General features: G+C 42.3%; 3 protein-coding genes across 3 annotated transcripts; 2 read left to right on the top strand and 1 right to left on the bottom strand.

Moving 5' to 3' along the window:
- The first annotated feature begins 6,517 nt into the window (after nt 1-6,517).
- On the top strand, nt 6,518-10,225 carry LOC131475852 (G-protein coupled receptor 183-A-like). The gene has a single exon (XM_058654199.1). It carries the CDS (start codon nt 8,200-8,202, stop codon nt 9,166-9,168), a length of 969 nt encoding a protein of 322 aa, XP_058510182.1. The 5' UTR covers nt 6,518-8,199; the 3' UTR covers nt 9,169-10,225.
- An 891-nt stretch (nt 10,226-11,116) lies between these two features.
- On the bottom strand, nt 11,117-14,083 carry LOC131475843 (nuclear factor 7, brain). Its single transcript, XM_058654181.1, has 6 exons — nt 13,255-14,083; nt 12,915-13,010; nt 12,598-12,828; nt 12,494-12,516; nt 12,284-12,402; nt 11,117-12,174 (listed from the first exon to the last, which is right to left on the bottom strand). The coding sequence occupies exons 1-6, from the start codon at nt 13,651-13,653 to the stop codon at nt 11,633-11,635; spliced, it is 1,410 nt and encodes a 469-aa protein (XP_058510164.1). The 5' UTR covers nt 13,654-14,083; the 3' UTR covers nt 11,117-11,632.
- Nucleotides 14,084-16,453: 2,370 nt separating this feature from the next.
- Nucleotides 16,454-19,231, top strand: tubb4bl (tubulin, beta 4B class IVb-like). The gene is made up of 4 exons (XM_058654182.1): nt 16,454-16,617; nt 17,471-17,579; nt 17,686-17,796; nt 17,890-19,231. Exons 1-4 carry the CDS (start codon nt 16,561-16,563, stop codon nt 18,945-18,947), a joined length of 1,335 nt encoding a protein of 444 aa, XP_058510165.1. The 5' UTR covers nt 16,454-16,560; the 3' UTR covers nt 18,948-19,231.
- The last annotated feature ends 88 nt before the right edge of the window (nt 19,232-19,319 follow it).

Here is a 19,319-nt window from a genome sequence, read left to right as displayed (position 1 = left end):
CCACTCTCCTAGCCCGAGAAGCACACAGTGAGGGGCATGAAGGAGTGGCAGGAACTTTGCTGCGGATGCGAAACAAAGCATGGGTCATCAGAGGAAGAATTATTGCCCAAAAAGTCGTTGACAAGTGTATCGTTTGCAAGAAAGCTAAAGCAAGAACCTGTCAGCAAATAATGGGAGACTTACCTGAAGAGAGGACGAATCCGGCTGCACCATTTCAATTCACGTCTGTCGACCTGTTCGGACCATACCTAGTAAAAGATGATGTCAAGAGGAGAGTGAGCATGAAAGTATGGGGCGTACTCTTCTGCTGTATGTCGAGTCGAGCTATCCATGTCGAACTGGCAAACACGCTATCAACAGAGAGCTTTCTTCTTGCTTACCAGAGGTTCACTTCTGTCCGAGGGCATCCTCAAAAGATCTGGTCCGATCCAGGTACGAACTTTATTGGAGCAAAACCTGTCCTGGAAGAGATGTATACTTACCTGAGACAACAAAACAACGACTCACTTGAAGAATATGCTGGCAAGAATGGTACCGACTGGACATGGAGAATCCTTCCAGCCGATTCACCTCACCGAAATGGCGCTGCTGAAGCTGCTGTAAAGATCACTAAACGAGCTCTCCAAAGTCTTGGTAAAGGAGAAGGCCTTACCTTCAGTGAATTCCTGACAGTGCTCAAGCTAGCTGCCAACCTTGCCAACGAAAGGCCCATCGATGCCAGAGTCCAGAGCCGTGAAGACTGTGTACGATACATCACTCCGAACACCCTGTTGCTTGGTCGAGCCACACAGAGTGGAGATTTCAAGGCATTTGACTACACCACTTACCCCTTCAAAAGGCTACAAGAAATGCAAGTGAGCCACTTTTGGAAGTCCTGGAGCCAACTTGCAGGTCCCAACCTGTTCATCCGCAACAAGTGGCATACTGAAAAAAGGAACGTTGCCATTGGAGACATCGTCTGGCTCTGCGACCAGAATGCACTGAGAGGGCAATTCAAGCTAGCAAGAGTCATCAGTGTGAATGCAGATCCCAAAGGCATCGTCCGGGATGTCCATGTGAAGGTCTCTCCGAGTGGGTGTGTCCAGGTAAAGACTCCGAAACCTGTGTCCGGATCAAAGGAAAAGGATTGCCAGGGTACCATACTGCATCGGGACGTGCGGCGTCTCATCGTCCTCATCCCAACAGAGGATCAAGTCGACTAGCACCAGCTCGCCTGAGAAGTGCGATCTTTCCATGTCACGCCATGACGCAAAGATCGAGTGGGAGGTGTTTCGCCGATCTGCCGGGTATTGCCTACGAGCGGGTGCATGTGACAACGGGCTCGCAACTGCATGCGCGCAACAGCGAGCGCACGGCTCCGCAGCGCACGGCTCCGCAGCGCATCAACAGGTGATCACAATCACACTCATTAGGAACGCACGGCAGAAACCCCGGAACAAAATAAGGAGTGAGCATTCAGTCAGTAGCTTGCAACGCAACAAACGGCAGCAGAAGAAACGAAAGCTGAATAACCACAGGAGTAAAACACGCATGGAAGCAGAAAGGATCAAGGAGGCTACCGGTAAGCGCGCAGCTCTTTTCCGGACAGAGATGGACTGATGTTGATGCGCTGTGCGCCTATTGTTTGTTTAAAAAAGAAATAATTATGTTTATATTAAAATCGCCTGGATTGTTTTAATTTCGGTTAATGGTAATTGAAAATGTCATGATGATATGTCCAATAATCTTGGTTAAAATATAAAATGTCAGGTTGATTAAGGGCAATGGTTCTAAAAAGTGGAACTAGTTTATTTAATTTATTTATACAGTATTTGCCTAATTTAAATGTTTGAATTAAATGTGGGAATATTCATTTGAATTGTTTATTTAAATACTGTACTTCAATAGAACTTTATTTATTTAATGAAATTGTTTTATTTTGTATGTTTAAAGGTTTTTCACCTACAACGACCACCACTTCGTTACTGGTCAATAAACTCAAGAAAGAGAGTGAAATCCTGAGTCTGGTCTATTTTCTTCCCTTATCAAGTGTGGGAAACCATGACGTTGAAATACACTTGCCACACACAGAGTAAAACAAAAAAAAGGTTGTGGAGTTCAGTCCTGAGCGGCCCAGATGTATTTATATTTTCATTATTACGGAAAACACCCTTTAAGGTAACAAGGCCGCTTTATATGGAATAAGGACAACATGGAAAGGCAATAAATAAAGTTAACTAAGAACTAAGAAACATTAAAAGTGATGTTTGCTGAATGTGATTAATGTGCTGGTCAAAAAGTGTTTGTGAAACAGGAAGGTTTTGAATGGGGACCTTGTGGGTGGAGGGGTGGGTTGTCACACTAAATTCTGTCACTGTCACTTCGCAGGCTAGTGCTGCAGATCGGGATTTTGATTGGAAGCCAAAGTGAAACTGGATGAGGGCGGCGGTGATGCGCCCGCCTCGGCTTGGCGAAGGCGAGAAACCTGGCATCCCAGTTCTGCTCGTACTGGAAACCGTCCAGGACCTTGTTATGAGTTGTGCCTGACAAGAGTCCATTATTATAGTCCAGACAGAAGGTGATGGATGGGAGTGATATCTGCACAGCTCTGCTCTCTAACGACAATTTTATTTTCATGTTTTCCTTCAAACCCTCCAGGCAACTGAGTCCTGGCATCGCAAAACTGTATTCAATCATCTTGAAATGAATTCCTCCTGTCGTGTATTTTTGCTGATCAAACTGCACCCTGTGCAGCAAAAAGTCTGTCTCATTCTGAAAAACTGCAAAATGCTTCATCACTTCATGTTGTTTGATTCCATAATTAACTCCATCAAGAAGCGATTGCTACATGAAACTCTGGGTTGTTTGTTGGTTGCCCACACCAACACACTAGCGGCCATAATTATGGTGATTACTGCCTATTTAGAGTGACATAATTGTAGTAATGGGTGAAAAGCTGGTGGTGTGCCCATTCTCTCTATTTTGGCTGCAGGCCATTCAGATTGTAACAAATGTATACATGTCAAAAATCCATTTCATGATTCAGCTCAACTGCTCACCCCAAACAGCTGCTGCACTGATAATGCACATATAATGACCTTTGTATTTCACTAGGGCTGAAAAAAATCACTTAAGCCATTAATAATCGATTACTAAATGAATTGTCAATTGTTTTGATAATTGATTCATCAGTTTGAGTTGGATTTTTCAGCTAAATATTTATATTTTCTGGTTTCTTTTCTCCATTTAACAAAGAAATCAATAAAAGTAAATACTTTGCATTTTGACAGTTTGCGATACGCTGACCAAGTGATTACAACAGATGAATCAATTATGAGAGTTGCAGCCCTTTGTATGACAGTTCCAAAGGTTTTTTTGGTGCACATTTGTTTCAGTTGTAGTCCTAAATTAAACAGTCACGCCAAAGCTGCAAGTTATATCAACAAATATTGTCTTTCCCTTCACTCTCAGTCACATTGGTTACAGCGAAAAAAGTCAATATAACCTTTTAACAAGAAGCTTTGTCCCTTGTTGTTCATCCACTCCTGCACTCTTCTACTCTTTGCGGTCCCTCTCTCTCTCTCTCTCTCTCTCTCTCTCCACGTCACTTCTCTTCTTTCACCTGATGCTAAAGTTTGTGATTGATGACAGAACCATCGAGGTGTGTGCTTGCACAAAACACATTTAGTCCTGCTCCTTATTCAAGCTCTAATCCTCCTCCTGGCAGCCGTGACCCGAGTACATTTCTGGTGCAGCCCATATCATCTCACACGGCTATTGGGGCTAAAAGGCAAAGGAAAGGAAGGAACGCTGACTCTAGCAGGACGGCAAAAGGGAAGGAATCCCTCTCACTTGTCAGTGTACAATCTCAATTAACAGTGGTCAACAGACCATGGCCCCACGGATATGAGACACTCACTGCAGCAATCATTAGTTTTACAGGGATTTTCAGGCTGTGTGCACGGCTACAGTGTTTAAAAGGAAATACAGTGCAGTATACCGTGCATGTGTGTGTGGTATGCCACGCACTCACAGGGAGAACTCTATGCAGAAAGGCCCTTGTTCCAACAAGAGTTCTTGTTTATTTAAACAGATACTGCAGCATGATATTAATAACACAATGTGCACAGCAACACAAAAAAGACAACAACATTTCCCATAGTAGTAACACCCCCATGCAAAAAATGCGAAACAGGGCTGGGATTAGGCATTTATATGTCGAGAATGCATTATCTATGAGTGCTAATTATTAGTTTCCAGGTAAATGAATGTTTAAAGGTTAGGGTGAGATTATATTTAGGTTTAAGTGTATAATGTAACAAATGTAAGTCCTGAAATGATGACACAACTGACTGTTCATTCAGACGCCAGGTGATTGGTCAGTTTCCTCTGGTGATCACTGAATCTGAATGCAAATATATGCTATTCCTTAATCCACTTCTTCCTGCTAACACTGAGGCAGAAAATAAGAGAAAGAAAGAGTTTCTTATTCATAACAGCATGATTTTACCATGTGTTTATGTAAGACGTGACTCACTCTGCTGCAATTATTTAAACCGAACCGCTGAAGCGATCCAGAATAGAGCTTTGTCTTCTGTTGTCATTTAAAAAAAAAAAAACTTCTTTCTTGATTTAATTAGTAGATTTTTTTTGTTCTTTCAAGATTACATTTGTATCCTTTGTTTGTTTCATATCTCATCCATTGGATTCCTTGGACACATTTTTGACTGAATATGTAATTTTAACTCCTAACCATGTCAGATATTGCATGTTCTCGTCTGTTTTGGCCACACAGACCAAATCATGTAGAGTTCATGTTGTAATTTGATTTAATAAAAAAAACAAGGTGGACGCAATATCACAATAAGAATAGGAGAGAAATGTGGAGTAAAAAAAAACGGTAAATAAAGAGGAGAGCCTAGAGGGCAAGACAGTCGAGATCAGTGTGATATAAATAAAAGTGCAGCTTCTAAATAATAAAAGAATCTCCCAAAGCTTTGTGCCTGTTTGGATCTGGACATGTACGGACATTTCTCATCTGGCTGGAAAGACTTTGGGAGTTGGAAAAAGGTTCTTGGGAATTTTCAATGTAAATATCACATCATGTCTGCGAGGTATTGTTAGTGGCACACTGTTGCTCTGCGAGTGAAATGCAGACTGCTACTGCCCCCTAACACCACATGGAGACAGAGCATCCAAATGACTCTAATGTGTTCTCCGAGTGTGTGTCTCTGGTGACTTGCACATCAAAAAGACAAACGACCAACGTGCGTGTGTTTTCTCTCGTGTTCAGATGGGAAAAGAACATCCAGCTCAAATCGCCCGAGCAGAAACTCAAACACAATTAACATCACAGCGTAACAATAGCTGCCGCCACACACAGGGTTGCTTGGAAAGATTAAAGAAACAAATATTAAAACTGTATATTTTTCTACCTCCAATTGCTGGACTTAAAAAGTATTAATTAAAAAAGCAATAATACAATTAGAAACCAATGATAGGAGTATTAAGCTGTTGATAGTTCTTGTGAGGTAAAGGTAACAATGCTCGTTCAGCTTGTAAGGACTGTCAACCCAAAACACAAGCGGATGATGGTGACGATCTACTGTATAGCACAGTACTGCCCACTCTCCGTGCTGTTACGAAAACATGGACGCTTCTCAAATAAGAGTCTTCGCCTGACTCATTATTCCCATGGTTCCAAAAACAAATCCAGGAGATCCTCCCCTCACGGTCAACGTCAAGTTCACGACACTTAAGAGAAGTTATAAATGAAATCAGTGAAAAATATAAGCTTGTGTGTGAAACACGTTGCATCGCACAGAAACATATCCCACACAGGTGAGTAGAAAAAAATACATTTGCTTTTCATAATTTAAATAGCAGCTGTTACTGTATATAAGTGTATACTGAGATTAATACGATTACTTTTGTCTTGTTTAAAGTAACGTCATTTCAGAAGAATGGACATTTTGTGGATGAGGAATTGAGTTTAGTTTTCACTTCACGTTCCCTGTAACTACAGTTAAATGTTTCACAAGGAAAATCAATACAATAGAATAGTGTTGGGTGTGTGTTTATCAAATAATACGTTTTAAAATCCTGATTTCTAATTAGTGATATGGTGTGTTTCATGAGAACTGAATGAACATTTCATAATTCTTCTACTTCATTAAACTTCTTCTGAATATTTCAAAACGTGTCAATTTCAAGCAAAACTGTATGAACTGTAAGTATGAATAACCTGGTTTCTTGTACAGTCGCTGATGTATTTACTTTGATTAGTCAAGTTTGTCAGTTTCCGACTTCTGTGTTTAATCAAAAATGATTTCATGTGTTGAAGGAAACCATAATAAATATGAAGTGGTAGTTTAGTCTATTGCCAGACGCAAGGTCTAAATAATTAAATATAGACAGAAATGTAAGAAAAAAAGAAAAAAGAAAACATACATTATACATGAGATGTAATAATATCAATAAGCTGAAACGAGGCACGTTTCCAGAGCAGAAGCTTAAATTTTAATATGTTTTAGAATGCAAGTAAATCAGTTAATATTACACAATAGTCAGCCCCTAATTGTCTGTAAAGTTGCATTACTGCCTTCCTCATCCATTACTTATTGTCTTTATTTTCCGTCTATCTCCACCCCCCAATTAAATGATCCAAAAATATATTTTGTTCTGTTTATTCAATTTTCAGTTTATGCCTCCAGGTCTAGTCCTTCCATCTCCAAGGGGAAGAGCTGCTTCACTCGTCCATCAGTGTGATTAGTCCCATAGGTGTGTGTGTGTGTGTGTGTGTGTGTGTGTGTGGCCCAAGGTAGAGTTGACAGATAAGAGAAACACCATCCACTGAGGGAGCACAGAGAACAAAGGTCCACATTTAACCAGAATATGCCCCTTGATGGTTGTACAAGGCTTCAACAGTCCAGTCACTGGAGAGGGATCAGGTGTACTGCATGGGAGCCTTTTCAGAGTAGGTCGTGCACATCAGCCTGACTTAGCCTCTCTAAATAGTCCCAGAGCCCAGAAAAGAACTTGATATTCAGGTCCTGTAGCAGAAAAACTGCAAAAAATCTTCCCATTTGTGGTCCTCAAAAGGCCATAGACAGACAGAGAGCTCGAGGCCGACAACACCCGGGGGTTCACTTCATGTCAAACTCCAGCTTTTATTCCACCAATCCGGCCATTATTGAATTTATCTTCCAAGCTATTGTCCTTTTCTGGTCAGAAATTGGCTTTAGCAATAGCTAAATGTAGGCTTTTAAGAGCTTCGGGAAACTGGCCCATTTCCACTGCCCTTACTGACAATAGTCTTAAGTGAATGTCTGTGTGCAGAATATGAACTTTGCCATTTTAATTTGGGCACAGCTGCCCTTTTATTCTGCTGTGAGAGGGCGGGACCTTTATCACGAGTGCCCTTAAGTGAGTTTGGTGTCCCGACATGCAGAGAATCAAGGATCCCAGAGGAGAGACCACACAGATACAATAACACAATAACAGCCCGAGGAGAACCCCGGGTGATATTTGTAACATGTTTTGTCTCTGAAGGGAACTGTCTCACTCTCTGTTGGGAACAAACTTAGAAGAAAGGATTCTAATGAGCAACAGTGTGTTTGACATGGCAGAGACATAATATGTGTGGAGCAAGAAAGCAAAATGGTACAACTTTCTGAAGTGCTGAGCATGTTGCTGAACAGATAAAGGAAAGGCAGATTTAAACCACAACAAAAGACTACAACTGCATACATTTATGGAATCTTCAAATATGCTCATCACAGTAGCTACTGGTAAATTTGGATCACTTAGGTAAAGCTTTGAACTTACTGACAATTCATGTGTGCCATGATGCAAAATCACTGATTTTCTCTCTGAACTTCGATGTGTTAAGCAGTTTACAAACTTCAATTTACTGCCAGAAAGGGTTTTCTAACTGTCAGACAAAGCAGCAATCATACTTTTAAAATATTGTAGACTGAAGACTTTTAGGTGAGTGTTTTGTTATGTTGCTAAAAATCCCTTTTTTCCTCCTCAGTGTTTACAGAAATGGCAGTGTTAATGTGTCAAAACCTCATGCCGCTGTGCTTCAAAACATCTGAACTATCCCTTTATACAGACGTCAGGCATTAAATAAAAAACTATGGTTTGTCATTGAGAGATAAATTGCTAGTTTCACCTCTCATCCTTCCATCAGATTCCCGCGTCTCTGCAGTCGACAACATGGAGAAAAACGTGTCTTCAACCCTCAACATGACTTCATTTCCGACCCAGCTCCCTCTCAATACCACGGGTGAAATCAATGCCACAGCAAAACCCTTCAGCGTGTTTGATGGGTGTGATGACCTGCACGAGGGCATTCTCTTTGACTTGACCCTGCAGTGCATCAATGTGTTTGTGGGAATCCCCGCCAACGTGCTTGTCCTCGCCGTCCTCATACGCAATCGCAAAGAACCCTCCACTTCAGACATATTCCTGGGCGGCCTGGCCTTCATGGATGCCTACTTCAGCTGCATACCCCCTATTATATTATTGAACCTCTACCTCTGGAAGAGCAAAGGAGTGTGGTCCGCCATTAAGTTCTCCTACGGTGTGAAAGACACCAGCGGGCCCTTGTTTCTTTCCTGCATCTGCCTCGATCGATTTATAGCTGTGGTCTTTCCAATTCAGTTTGGGCAGCTCAAACACATTAAGTACAGGGTAAGCCTCTCAGTGGTGGTTCTCTGCCTCACCTTTGCCTATTCAGCGGCCAAGACAGTGGGAGGCCTCCCCAACTTTGAGAAGGTGTTCACAGGTGAGATCCTGGCAACATTTACTTGGATGGTTGTGTGTAACGTGAGCATCCTGTACACCCTGAAAAGGTCCCGAGGTGCAGGGAAAGATGAGATGCACCCTATGAAGAAGAAAGCCTTTAAGATGGTGCTCTCTATCCTTTGCATCATCGTGTTTAACTACCTGCCTCCTGTGGCACTCTTCCCGTTTGAAGACTACTACTCCCCTGATGCGTTTCGCTGCTACGTGCAGCCTGTCGGCTTCGCCTTCCTCAACATCAGTAGCACGATCCAGCCGCTTGTTTACCTGTGTCGTCTGGAGAAAGTGCCGTTCCTCCCCGACAGCTGGGCTAAGAAGTGTTCTTCCTGTTTTGCCCGTGAAAGTAACAAAAGCCCACCAGCACAAAACCCAACGGCTTGAGATAAACTTCAGAATGTCACGACACTGAATCGAGCGGTTGCTGAGTCCACTTGTCGCTAAAGATGAGCTAAAACTGTAAAACTATCTGTGAATGAATGTTTATTTTAATCACTGATTCTAAGCCTCTTTACTTTTGTCATGTGTATTGTAATTATCTAACTATTCTGAATATTGCTATCAGAACACTTCTTTGCACAAAATATTATATGAATGTATAACTTGAAGTTTTGCCCAAAGATTAAAGAATTTTTTTTATTATTCAATTGATTAAAAACTGATAAATAAATGTCTCAACATTATATTCTATTCATATAATTAGACTTTTCTTTTGTACGGGTTGTAAAACCATGCTGTCATCAGATCAAAACATTTGTGAGGCTTTGGCACCATCATGTGTACAAGAGAAAAACAAACTCTACCATTCATAAACCCTGTCTGAGTGTGTGCCTGTGTACAAGAACCAATTGTCTTTGTGAGGGCTATCTTTGTGAGGACATTTTAGCTGGTCTACACTGGCTTTTTAAAGGATTAAGACCTGGTTTTAGGGTTAGGGTCAGAATACGGTTTAGGTTATTGTTAGGGTAAGGATTAGGGTTAGCATTTAGTTTGGGTTAGGGTTAGGGTAAAGGGGTAGGGAATGCAAAACCAGTGTGCGTGTGTAAGAAAGAAAGGGAGGATTTGGAGGAGCCATAATGGTAACTTTTGTGTGAATGTTACTATTACAGTTATTGTAGATTTGGGGGAAATGTACTTTTTGGCTTTCTTGACACAAGTCAGATAAGAATATCAACATATTGCAGATACAGTCACTTACTGTATGTTAGCTTAGCTTAAAGACTGGAAACTGGAGGAAAAGGCTAATGCAGATCTCTCCGACTTTGACATTCAACAACTTCCAGCAACATCTCTGTTGATAAATCTGCACTGAAACATCAGTGTAAAAAAAAAAAAAAAAAGGTTATTCATTGGATATGTTGCGAGGCATTCACTGGAGGTTTATGAAATGTTATGTCCTGACTAAGACAACCAGTCTTGTAAGGCAGAAGACAGGATGGCAGCCATTTTGACATGTTTTTGCAGGAAAAAGCACAGGTGTTGCTGATTACATTGACAACAGCTCTGTTAGGTTCATGTGAGACAGCACAGCGTGACAGTGAGCCAGCATGCACCCTCAAACTGAGAAAGCTAAATGTAACGCAGCTATCATTCATTTGATTATTTACAGCTGTGATTTTCTGCGACCTGTCAAAATGGCTGCTCTGCAAAGGACCCATAAAACCCACCCCCATCCTGGAAGGAAGATAACCCAGAAAGAACTCCAGCCCGCACACACAAGGACAACATGCAAACGCCACCCAAAAAAGATTTTGGTCAAACCAGGATTCAAGCCAGCGACCTCCTCACTGGCTTGCTATATTATTCTGATTTATTATGATAGAAAATGGAAATGTGACTGTCTTGGAACCTGGACAGCTTCCCCCCCAAAAGAAGATTAATCTAAGAAAAGTTGTCAAGTTCACTGAGGGTTTTCTGTTGCCCAATCAGCTGACTGTCATGGGTCTAGCTCCACCTGTACCGTACCGTACCATTACTCTGATACACCAAGGGCCGGTTATTTTGATACAATTCCTAATGGAAACGCAAAGAAAATATTCACCGTACCGAACGGAACCGTCTCAGAGGCCCCCTTTACACTTTGCATTAAAATGGGTTTTTCTGTGATTGGATTGCAATCAGATTGAAACACCCAAAGACAGATTGTTATCCGATTTCTGAAACCACTTTGGGTGGTGGTTGTGACCAGATTGAATAGAAGTGTAAATGTGATGTGTCTCCGAAGCACCACCCACAACAACTCCATCCACTCAGTTGTTGTGGCTGTAGCAGAGATACTTGGTGGCTCCGAGCACAGCTAACATGATGTGGGGGGGTTGGTAACTGTGATCTTGATGTGGATCACCATCTGATCACAGAAAACACATTCTAATGCCAGGTGTAAAGGGGGCCAGTGAAACACATGGGGGTAGTGTGTCTCTCCTCTCCCCCCTTGAATGGCTACTTTGCTCTGATTGGCCAGCCGGAAACTGAACTGTGATTGGTCAGCACAAGTTGGAAGTTTCATGCCCATTACCCATATATGGATACCAGATAGTCTGGGCACACTTTTTTTGTGGGTCTGTTGTGACATCACAAATGTAAGAAAGCTTTCCTTCCTTCCTTTCCTTTCCATGCACTTTTTTTTTTAACACTTTTTACATACACTATGACACACTAGATGAGTGTGTGAAAACCTCTGAAAAAGCATGATATTTCCTCTTTAAGCCCTTAAATCTTTTGCAGCAGTATATTTTGGAAGCAGCAAATTAACCGAACTGCTTGAACCTTGAAGATAAAGTGATTTTCTTTTTCCTTCTCTCTATCTTCTCTCCCCCCCCTCTCTCTCTCTTATAATAACCCATTGACCCTACTGTTGACGCAGCATTGTGACAAGTACCTTTTCGGGCATTATTCTCAGTGGATGACTACTCTGTGTATAAAAATATGGAAGAAGTGTTTCTGTGAATGTGTGCGTGAATGTAAAAATGGCTGTGTTGTCGGCAGGGTCAACAAAAGAAACCGTCCCTTTGTTGTAGTCCAGTTGCACTTTGATTTGTTTTGGCGTTCTTGAAAGTGTCAGTGGGGTGGGTGGCGAGGTCATGGCTCTGAACTCTCCATCTCTGAAACATAAAGTCCAGAAGCCATTTTCAGGCCGAGCGGAGATTTCAGCGTTTCGGGGCACAGACAAGGAGGCCACGCCCAGGAGCCAGTCCTGATTACTTCCTGTTTCCACGACCCACTGGTGACTTCCTGAACCAAGCGGTGACATGGCTACCACCTCAGCACTCATGTGGAAACGCTCTGGGTTGTCAGGGCAACAGCTGGGCTGCTTCGAGTAGTGGAGGGAAGTGAGATTGTCTGACAGGATGAGGCAGGGGTGTGCTGTGTTTGGGTCCAAAGTCACTGGAGCTAAAAGATGGGACAGGAGCCAAAAAGACACAAGTCAAACAGGGTGTGGTTTGTACCTGCTCTATAAAAAGTACCTTAACCTGAAGAAAATACAATGAAATGAACTCACTGTAGTCAATGTGGTCCAGCATTTTCTCCCAAACGATGTATTTGAGGTTGCAGAGATGCTTGGTTGTGTCGATCAGTAATCCAGACATGTTGTCTGATCCAAGCACAAAGCTTTTGCTTCTGTCATAAACAACAGATATTCCATTCAATGACAAAATGCCACAACTAACACACCATAGCATCAACATAACAATCATTTTTGTGACCTTACCTATCATCGGTGGCTTTAAAATTCTGGAGGGGAAAAAAAGAAAATGTCACAGGGAGACTTTTAGAAACACTGGTTTAAAAGATAAAGTTGATAAAGGTGCAAACCTCCAACAAAACCATGTCTTCTTCTTTGAGCTGCTCCTGTATGACGGAGATCGTCTCCGTGAGGGACAGCACTTCGGCGGAGAGCTCTTTAATCTTATCCTTCATGCCTGCGATCTTCTCCTCCTCTTCTTGTTTCACCGCGGCTAATCTGTCCGACTCCTCCTGGCTGAGCATCTGATGGAGCTGCTCGAACTGGCTTCTGATCAGTCTCTGTGTTTCCCCTGCCTGACTCTGTCAGAGATTACAGCAGATTATTACTTTTGTTGCAACTCAACCTGGAGACATAATGTAAGACTCGTCGTGTCATCCCAAGTTACCTTGATGTACGTGGACATGACTGCAGATGTCTTCTGAATCCTTTTGAGGTTTTCCAGTTTGTCTTGCAACATTTTAAGGGACAAAGCGAGTTCATCCTGAGAATGAAACAGGCTTCAGTCAGCAGAGAGCAAAAACCCTTAGAGAATTATTTTGATGGACTATGGAACAATCTGGATTATCAGGACAGACTTGCAGAACAGCATTCTGGCTTCAGGTGTTACAGTACATACTTTATACGAACATACTTTACGTTTGCAAAAACAGCAGTGGTGGCTTTAGTATGCTGCTGTTAAAATGCTATTGTTAGACACAAACACACACTTTGTTTACAAGCCTTACCTTGCAGTCCAGCACTGCCTCCTCTACGGGTGAGTAGCTGTGGCTCTTGTGAAGTTTAGAATACTGACACACCACACAGATGGGCTGTTTGTCGACCAGACAGAAGAGTTTCAGCCTCTCACCGTGCAGGCTACAGTTCATCTTGTCCTCCAGTGCCTCCGCGCACTGGTTCTTGACCAGCAGAAGAGCCTCACAGACATTTTTCAGAGCCAGATTGGAGGGAGGACTGGACTTGGGGGGTTTCCGTCGGCACACCGGACATTCCCGTATACCTGTGTCCCAGCAACGCTTGAGGCAGATCCTGCAGAAGCTGTGGCTGCATGACAGCAAGACAGGGTCTATGAAGATGTCACAGCACACCGGGCATGTCAGATCCTCCTCTGGCAGAGACATGATCATAACCTTGCCATGTACAGTGAGAGTAAATCCACAGTTTTCCACAGCACGCGTCCTTAATGATCCCCCCCCCCTTTCACTCAATAATTTAGAGTGCCTCGTTTGCTGCAGAGTATACAAACCACCTATCTTGCGCTTGTCAAGTTCTATTGTTCTTGACAGACTGTGGCAAAAGCTCTTGGGTTTTCCTGTGCATGACTTCAGTGGGAGTAACTTCAATCATGTGGCAGAGTGAAAAAGATTGTGTCGGAAAACAGGAAATAAAGCCCTATTGGTCAGCTCTTAAAACTGGTAAGTAACGTAGCACATGTATTGGAATGCAACCACACAGGATATATGAATGTGAGTGTTTCAGTGTTGGCTTCCATGTTATCAGCCCAAGCTGGTACACAAACAAACATTTCAGGCTATTGAGTGACTCAGTGTTTGGTCATTTAAACAAGGGACGATCAAGTGAAAATAAAACACTGGCTACACATTGCATGAGTACTGTTCTGTGTTGCACTGCTCTCGTGCTGTGTTCACAGGAGAGCTGCTTTCTGCCTTTTTGCATGTGAGGTTTGAACTGAACAGGATAAACCAGCTCGGAGCAGTCATGGATATTGTTTTTAGCAACCAACAAGCTGTCCTTTCATGGTTTTAATGCGCTGTATAGGTCAATATTCATAAAAAAGGATTTGCATAATAGAACACTTTATTTATTGTGGATCTACAGGTCAAGTTTGCTTAAATATACTCAACAGAGAGTGAGAGGAACGGATGTTGTGTTTGTCTTTGATTTTAGGGTGTGGACATCCAATGACGTACAGTGAAGTGTCTGGCCCTTCAGGCATTAGGGTGTAGATTATTTTTGTAAACTACAGAGTAATGGTGATTCTGACAGTTAAACAAGGGACTCCCAAACGTACTGTATATATATATTTTTTTTTTGCAAGGAGAGAAGAGTGGAGAAAAGTTAATGTGTACTGAACTTTCAAACCAGCTCATGTGGTCTCTCTCTGATGCCGATCCATCATTTTACATTTTGAATTTCATTTTATTTAACAAAAAAAGGTTCAACTGTTATAGTTTTCACGTCAATCACTTCATCCTGGTGCCAGGCCTATTGGTGTCAGAAATACTGGCCCTGTATTTACTGAATATCACATTAATACCATATAATGCAATATAACCAAGTTGACACACGTGAATATGTGCATGATGCAAATGCATTATTGGAGTGGCTGTAGATCCATGTTTGTACCAATACATACATTTTATCATTATTATTATTATTATTATTGTTGATATTATTATTTAAATGTTGATAATTTTGTGTTAACATATTTAAATTTCTCTTAAATTGTACATACTTTATGTGGGTGTTTGGCAAAATGACAGGAGAGATGTAAAACAAGTAACAAGTCAGGAGCAATTTGTAAAATGTGTCCTGCCACTATAATGTGTCACGAGGCGCCAGCTCTGTCAGTGTTTTTGTCTTGCTTAGTGCAGTTTCTGTGTTAGTTTAGGTTTAATCTCATCTCATCTCATCTCATCTAAAGTCACGTTAAGTTCATGTCACTTTTGGTGTGGGTTTGATTTTCACTTCCCCTTTTATTTTGGTAAACGTTCATGTCTTCCTGTCGCGTGATTTCTTCAGTTGTCTTGACACATCTCCCCTAATTCCCTCATGCACTTCACCTGGTGATCCTTAAGTAATCACTGGCACCTGCCCTGATTCCCTCTCCCCTATATAGTGTCCCCAGTTCTCTTATCATTTGCCAGTGTTTCGTTTATGCTTTCAAGAGAACACGGCAGAGTCCAAGCCTGTGTCGCCTTTTGTTTGTAAGCTCAAGTGCCAAGTCTAGTCTAGTTTAGTTTTTCCTTCTGTGAAGAAGTGGTTTTGTTTTTGTCAGAGTATAGTCCAGTTTAGTTTTTCCTTCTGTGAAGAAGAGATTTTGATTTTGTCAAGTATAGTCTAGTTTAGTTTCTCCTTCTACGAAGAAGTGATTTTGATTTTGCCTGTTTTCTCAAGAGGAAAATGAAGACTCTTGAATCATTCATCGTGCATTTGGGTCCAAGCAGTGTAGTATTCTCCATTCCTCACATAATGGACACCGACAGTAAAAGTAACCTAATAACTCACCTGAAGAGGCGACACAGTGTGACTGTAGCAGATTTATTTATTTATTTATTTATTGTGTACCAGTTGGTGGAGCGTGTGGGTGCAATGATGCACCTCCCACTTCAAAATTATGAATGATACTGTATCTACCCTTCCAGAAAATGTATATTAGTATGATTACGATTTGGCTTTTGTCAAAGCGACATTGAAACATCAGAACTCCCTCTTTGTTTCAAGTGCTCATACTATGGAAGCACGTACATGGAAAAAAAGAATGCAAACCCATGTCAGAATAATGAAATACTAAGTATTATGACTTTGTATCTAAGTATTATGAGGTAGTATCTCATTATTATGATGTAGTATCTCATAATGACTTAATATCTAAATATTTCGAGATAGTATCTCTTTATTATGACTTAGTAGCTCATTATTATGACTTAGTAGCTCATTGTTATGTCTTAGTATCTCATAATGGCTTAATATCTAAATATTACGATATAGTATCTCCTTATTATAACTTATTGTTATAAAATTATTGTTATAACTGAGTCATTATTATGGCCTCCTCATCCTATCCGCCATTTCCACACATCTTGGTTCCGCCCTCTCTCCTCCGCTCTGTGGTTGCCATGGCGATGACGTCAAGTTGCACCACCGCTTTAGCCCAGTAGACTATTTCAGAGGCGGCGCCTCGACTCCCGTGTGATCGACTACTAACGGGAGCCATTATCTGCTGCTGCTGCTGCTGCTGAACAGATTCTCGTCTCCCGCTCGACCATCCTCGTCTTTTCTCTCCCTTCAAGATGCGCGAAATTGTGCATTTGCAGGCCGGTCAGTGCGGAAACCAGATCGGAGCAAAGGTATTTATATGATTTGATTTGGTTTTATTTATTTATTTATTTCTATGCCCGGATTAGTTCAATATGGAGTGTTCCTGCAGCCTTTAATCCATCCATCCTCGCAGAATCTTCTAGAAGGAACATAGCACGACGGGGTGTGTTTTTTTTTAAAAAAAATGTTTGTTTGTTTTTTTATCGAAAATGTTGTAAAATCGGAGGATTTATTCCCTGCAGCACTGACACATTCTAAAAACAACCAAGTAGATTTTGACTATTAATTGTACTATTGACAGAAATGTCTATGCTAAAATATGAATTTAATTAATGCATTCAAAATTACATTTGTTGTGATTTCCTTATTTTGCCCAATGCAGTGATGTAACCATTGACTGGAGTAGTAATGCAGCCTAATGACAGCAGCCTCCCCTCCCCCCCTCTCAGCTATGTCCTATTTTTATCCCATTCTTTCTTTATCTACTAGGGCTGCAACCATTATTCAATGAATCCATTATAAATCGATCACTAAATGAATTAATAATTTTTTTTTTTACTAATTAAAACAAGCGTTCTTATTTTTTAGCTCCTTAAATGTGATTTCTTTGCTCAAATCAGTAAAACTGAATACTTTTGGTTTGTTTGGAAACACTGATCTTTGAGAAAATAATCAACAGTTTTTCTTACATTGGCATGACAATTGCCTACAGCTTTTTTAAGATTGTTAATCCTTTATTGCATTAATCCGTTTTCTAATGGCATCAACCTGCTAGATCATTGATTGATGATCCGCTTGACTGCTCTATTACTGTGATTGTTATTATCATTGCTTGAGCTTAGTTATGCTTGCTTCTCAATACCATGCCTATTTTTCTTTCAGTTCTGGGAGGTGATCAGTGATGAGCATGGCATTGATCCCACCGGTACCTACCATGGAGACAGCGATCTACAGCTAGATAGGATCAGCGTCTATTATAATGAGGCCTCAGGTAGGCCTCGAAAATTCACCAGAAGTCTGATTCCTCCTTGTATTTGCCCAGCTTTCCTGCTGTGCAAAATGATGTGCATCCATGTCTATGTTTTGCCTGATTTCAGGTGGGAAGTACGTGCCCAGAGCCATCCTGGTGGATCTGGAGCCCGGCACGATGGATTCGGTCAGGTCCGGCCCCTTCGGACAGATTTTCAGGCCTGACAACTTCGTCTTTGGTAAGCTATGTGGATTCAGTGATGATGAAATGACCTGCACTTTTTCTTTGTTCCCCACATCAGCTCACTAAATTGTCAAACTCTCGATTATAGGCCAGAGTGGAGCTGGAAACAACTGGGCCAAGGGCCACTACACTGAGGGAGCTGAGCTGGTGGACTCTGTCCTGGATGTAGTCAGGAAAGAGGCTGAGAGCTGCGATTGCCTTCAGGGCTTCCAGCTTACTCACTCCCTTGGTGGTGGCACTGGCTCTGGCATGGGCACCCTGCTCATCAGCAAAATCCGTGAAGAGTACCCCGACCGTATCATGAACACCTTCAGTGTGGTGCCTTCTCCTAAGGTGTCTGACACTGTGGTGGAGCCCTACAACGCCACCCTCTCTGTGCACCAGTTGGTGGAGAACACTGATGAGACCTACTGCATTGACAATGAAGCGCTCTATGATATTTGCTTCCGCACACTCAAACTCACCACCCCCACCTATGGAGATCTCAACCACTTGGTGTCTGCCACCATGAGTGGCGTGACCACCTGTCTGCGTTTCCCCGGCCAGCTCAACGCTGACCTCCGTAAATTAGCTGTTAACATGGTGCCCTTCCCCCGTCTTCACTTCTTCATGCCAGGCTTTGCCCCCCTCACCAGCAGAGGGAGCCAGCAGTACCGCGCCCTGTCGGTGCCAGAGCTCACCCAGCAGATGTTTGATGCCAAAAACATGATGGCTGCCTGTGACCCCCGTCACGGCCGCTACCTCACCGTGGCTGCCGTGTTCAGGGGCCGCATGTCCATGAAAGAGGTGGATGAGCAGATGCTGAATGTGCAGAACAAGAACAGCAGCTACTTTGTCGAATGGATCCCAAACAATGTGAAGACGGCCGTCTGTGACATCCCGCCGCGCGGCCTCAAAATGGCCGCCACTTTCATCGGCAACAGCACGGCCATCCAGGAGCTGTTCAAGCGCATCTCCGAGCAGTTCACCGCCATGTTCCGTCGCAAGGCCTTTCTTCACTGGTACACCGGCGAGGGCATGGATGAGATGGAGTTCACCGAGGCTGAGAGCAACATGAATGACCTGGTGTCGGAGTACCAGCAGTACCAGGACGCCACCGCCGAGGAGGGCGAGTTTGAAGAGGAGGGAGAGGAGGAAGTCGCCTAAACCCTCCACCGTCCACTCATCTGCCAAACGGTTTTTCCACCTCATCCATTTCATCCGTCATTACACTGAAAAACAGTCACCATCTAGATCGCTGTTGCTCTAGTGTTAGACATTGGTGTTAAGAGATACTAGTGAAGTTCTTGGTTAAAGTGTTTTTTTCTATGTTGTAACTGCACTAAATCATTTGCATCCTTACATCTGTTGTGTCATTGCTTTGCCAAACTCAGCAGTAAGTGCAACTGTGAAGCCCTGAAATTGAGGAATGATTAAAAAAGTCTCACTACTTTCACTGCCACTCGAGTTTTTATTGACTAACTGTATATTTTTATTGATTTATTTTGTTGTGTACTCTGACATTACCGGGCATCAGTG

Source organism: Solea solea, chromosome 16 (genome assembly GCF_958295425.1).
Source record: "Solea solea chromosome 16, fSolSol10.1, whole genome shotgun sequence".
Lineage (NCBI taxonomy): Eukaryota > Metazoa > Chordata > Actinopteri > Pleuronectiformes > Soleidae > Solea > Solea solea.
This window is presented reverse-complemented; position numbering and strand designations above follow the sequence as displayed.

Excerpts from the sequence above, each read along its gene's own strand:
- LOC131475852 (XM_058654199.1), top strand. The coding sequence starts at position 8,200 with ATGGAGAAAAACGTGTCTTCAACCCTCAACATGACTTCATTTCCGACC.
- LOC131475843 (XM_058654181.1), bottom strand. The coding sequence starts at position 13,653 with ATGATCATGTCTCTGCCAGAGGAGGATCTGACATGCCCGGTGTGCTGT. Across the intron at positions 13,011-13,254 it reads AGGCAGTGCTGGACTGCAAG|GATGAACTCGCTTTGTCCCT; the intron begins GTAAGGCTTGTA and ends TTTCATTCTCAG. Across the intron at positions 12,517-12,597 it reads AAGACATGGTTTTGTTGGAG|AATTTTAAAGCCACCGATGA; the intron begins GTTTGCACCTTT and ends TTTCCCCTCCAG.
- tubb4bl (XM_058654182.1), top strand. The coding sequence starts at position 16,561 with ATGCGCGAAATTGTGCATTTGCAGGCCGGTCAGTGCGGAAACCAGATC. Across the intron at positions 16,618-17,470 it reads GAAACCAGATCGGAGCAAAG|TTCTGGGAGGTGATCAGTGA; the intron begins GTATTTATATGA and ends TTTTTCTTTCAG. Across the intron at positions 17,797-17,889 it reads GCCTGACAACTTCGTCTTTG|GCCAGAGTGGAGCTGGAAAC; the intron begins GTAAGCTATGTG and ends TCTCGATTATAG.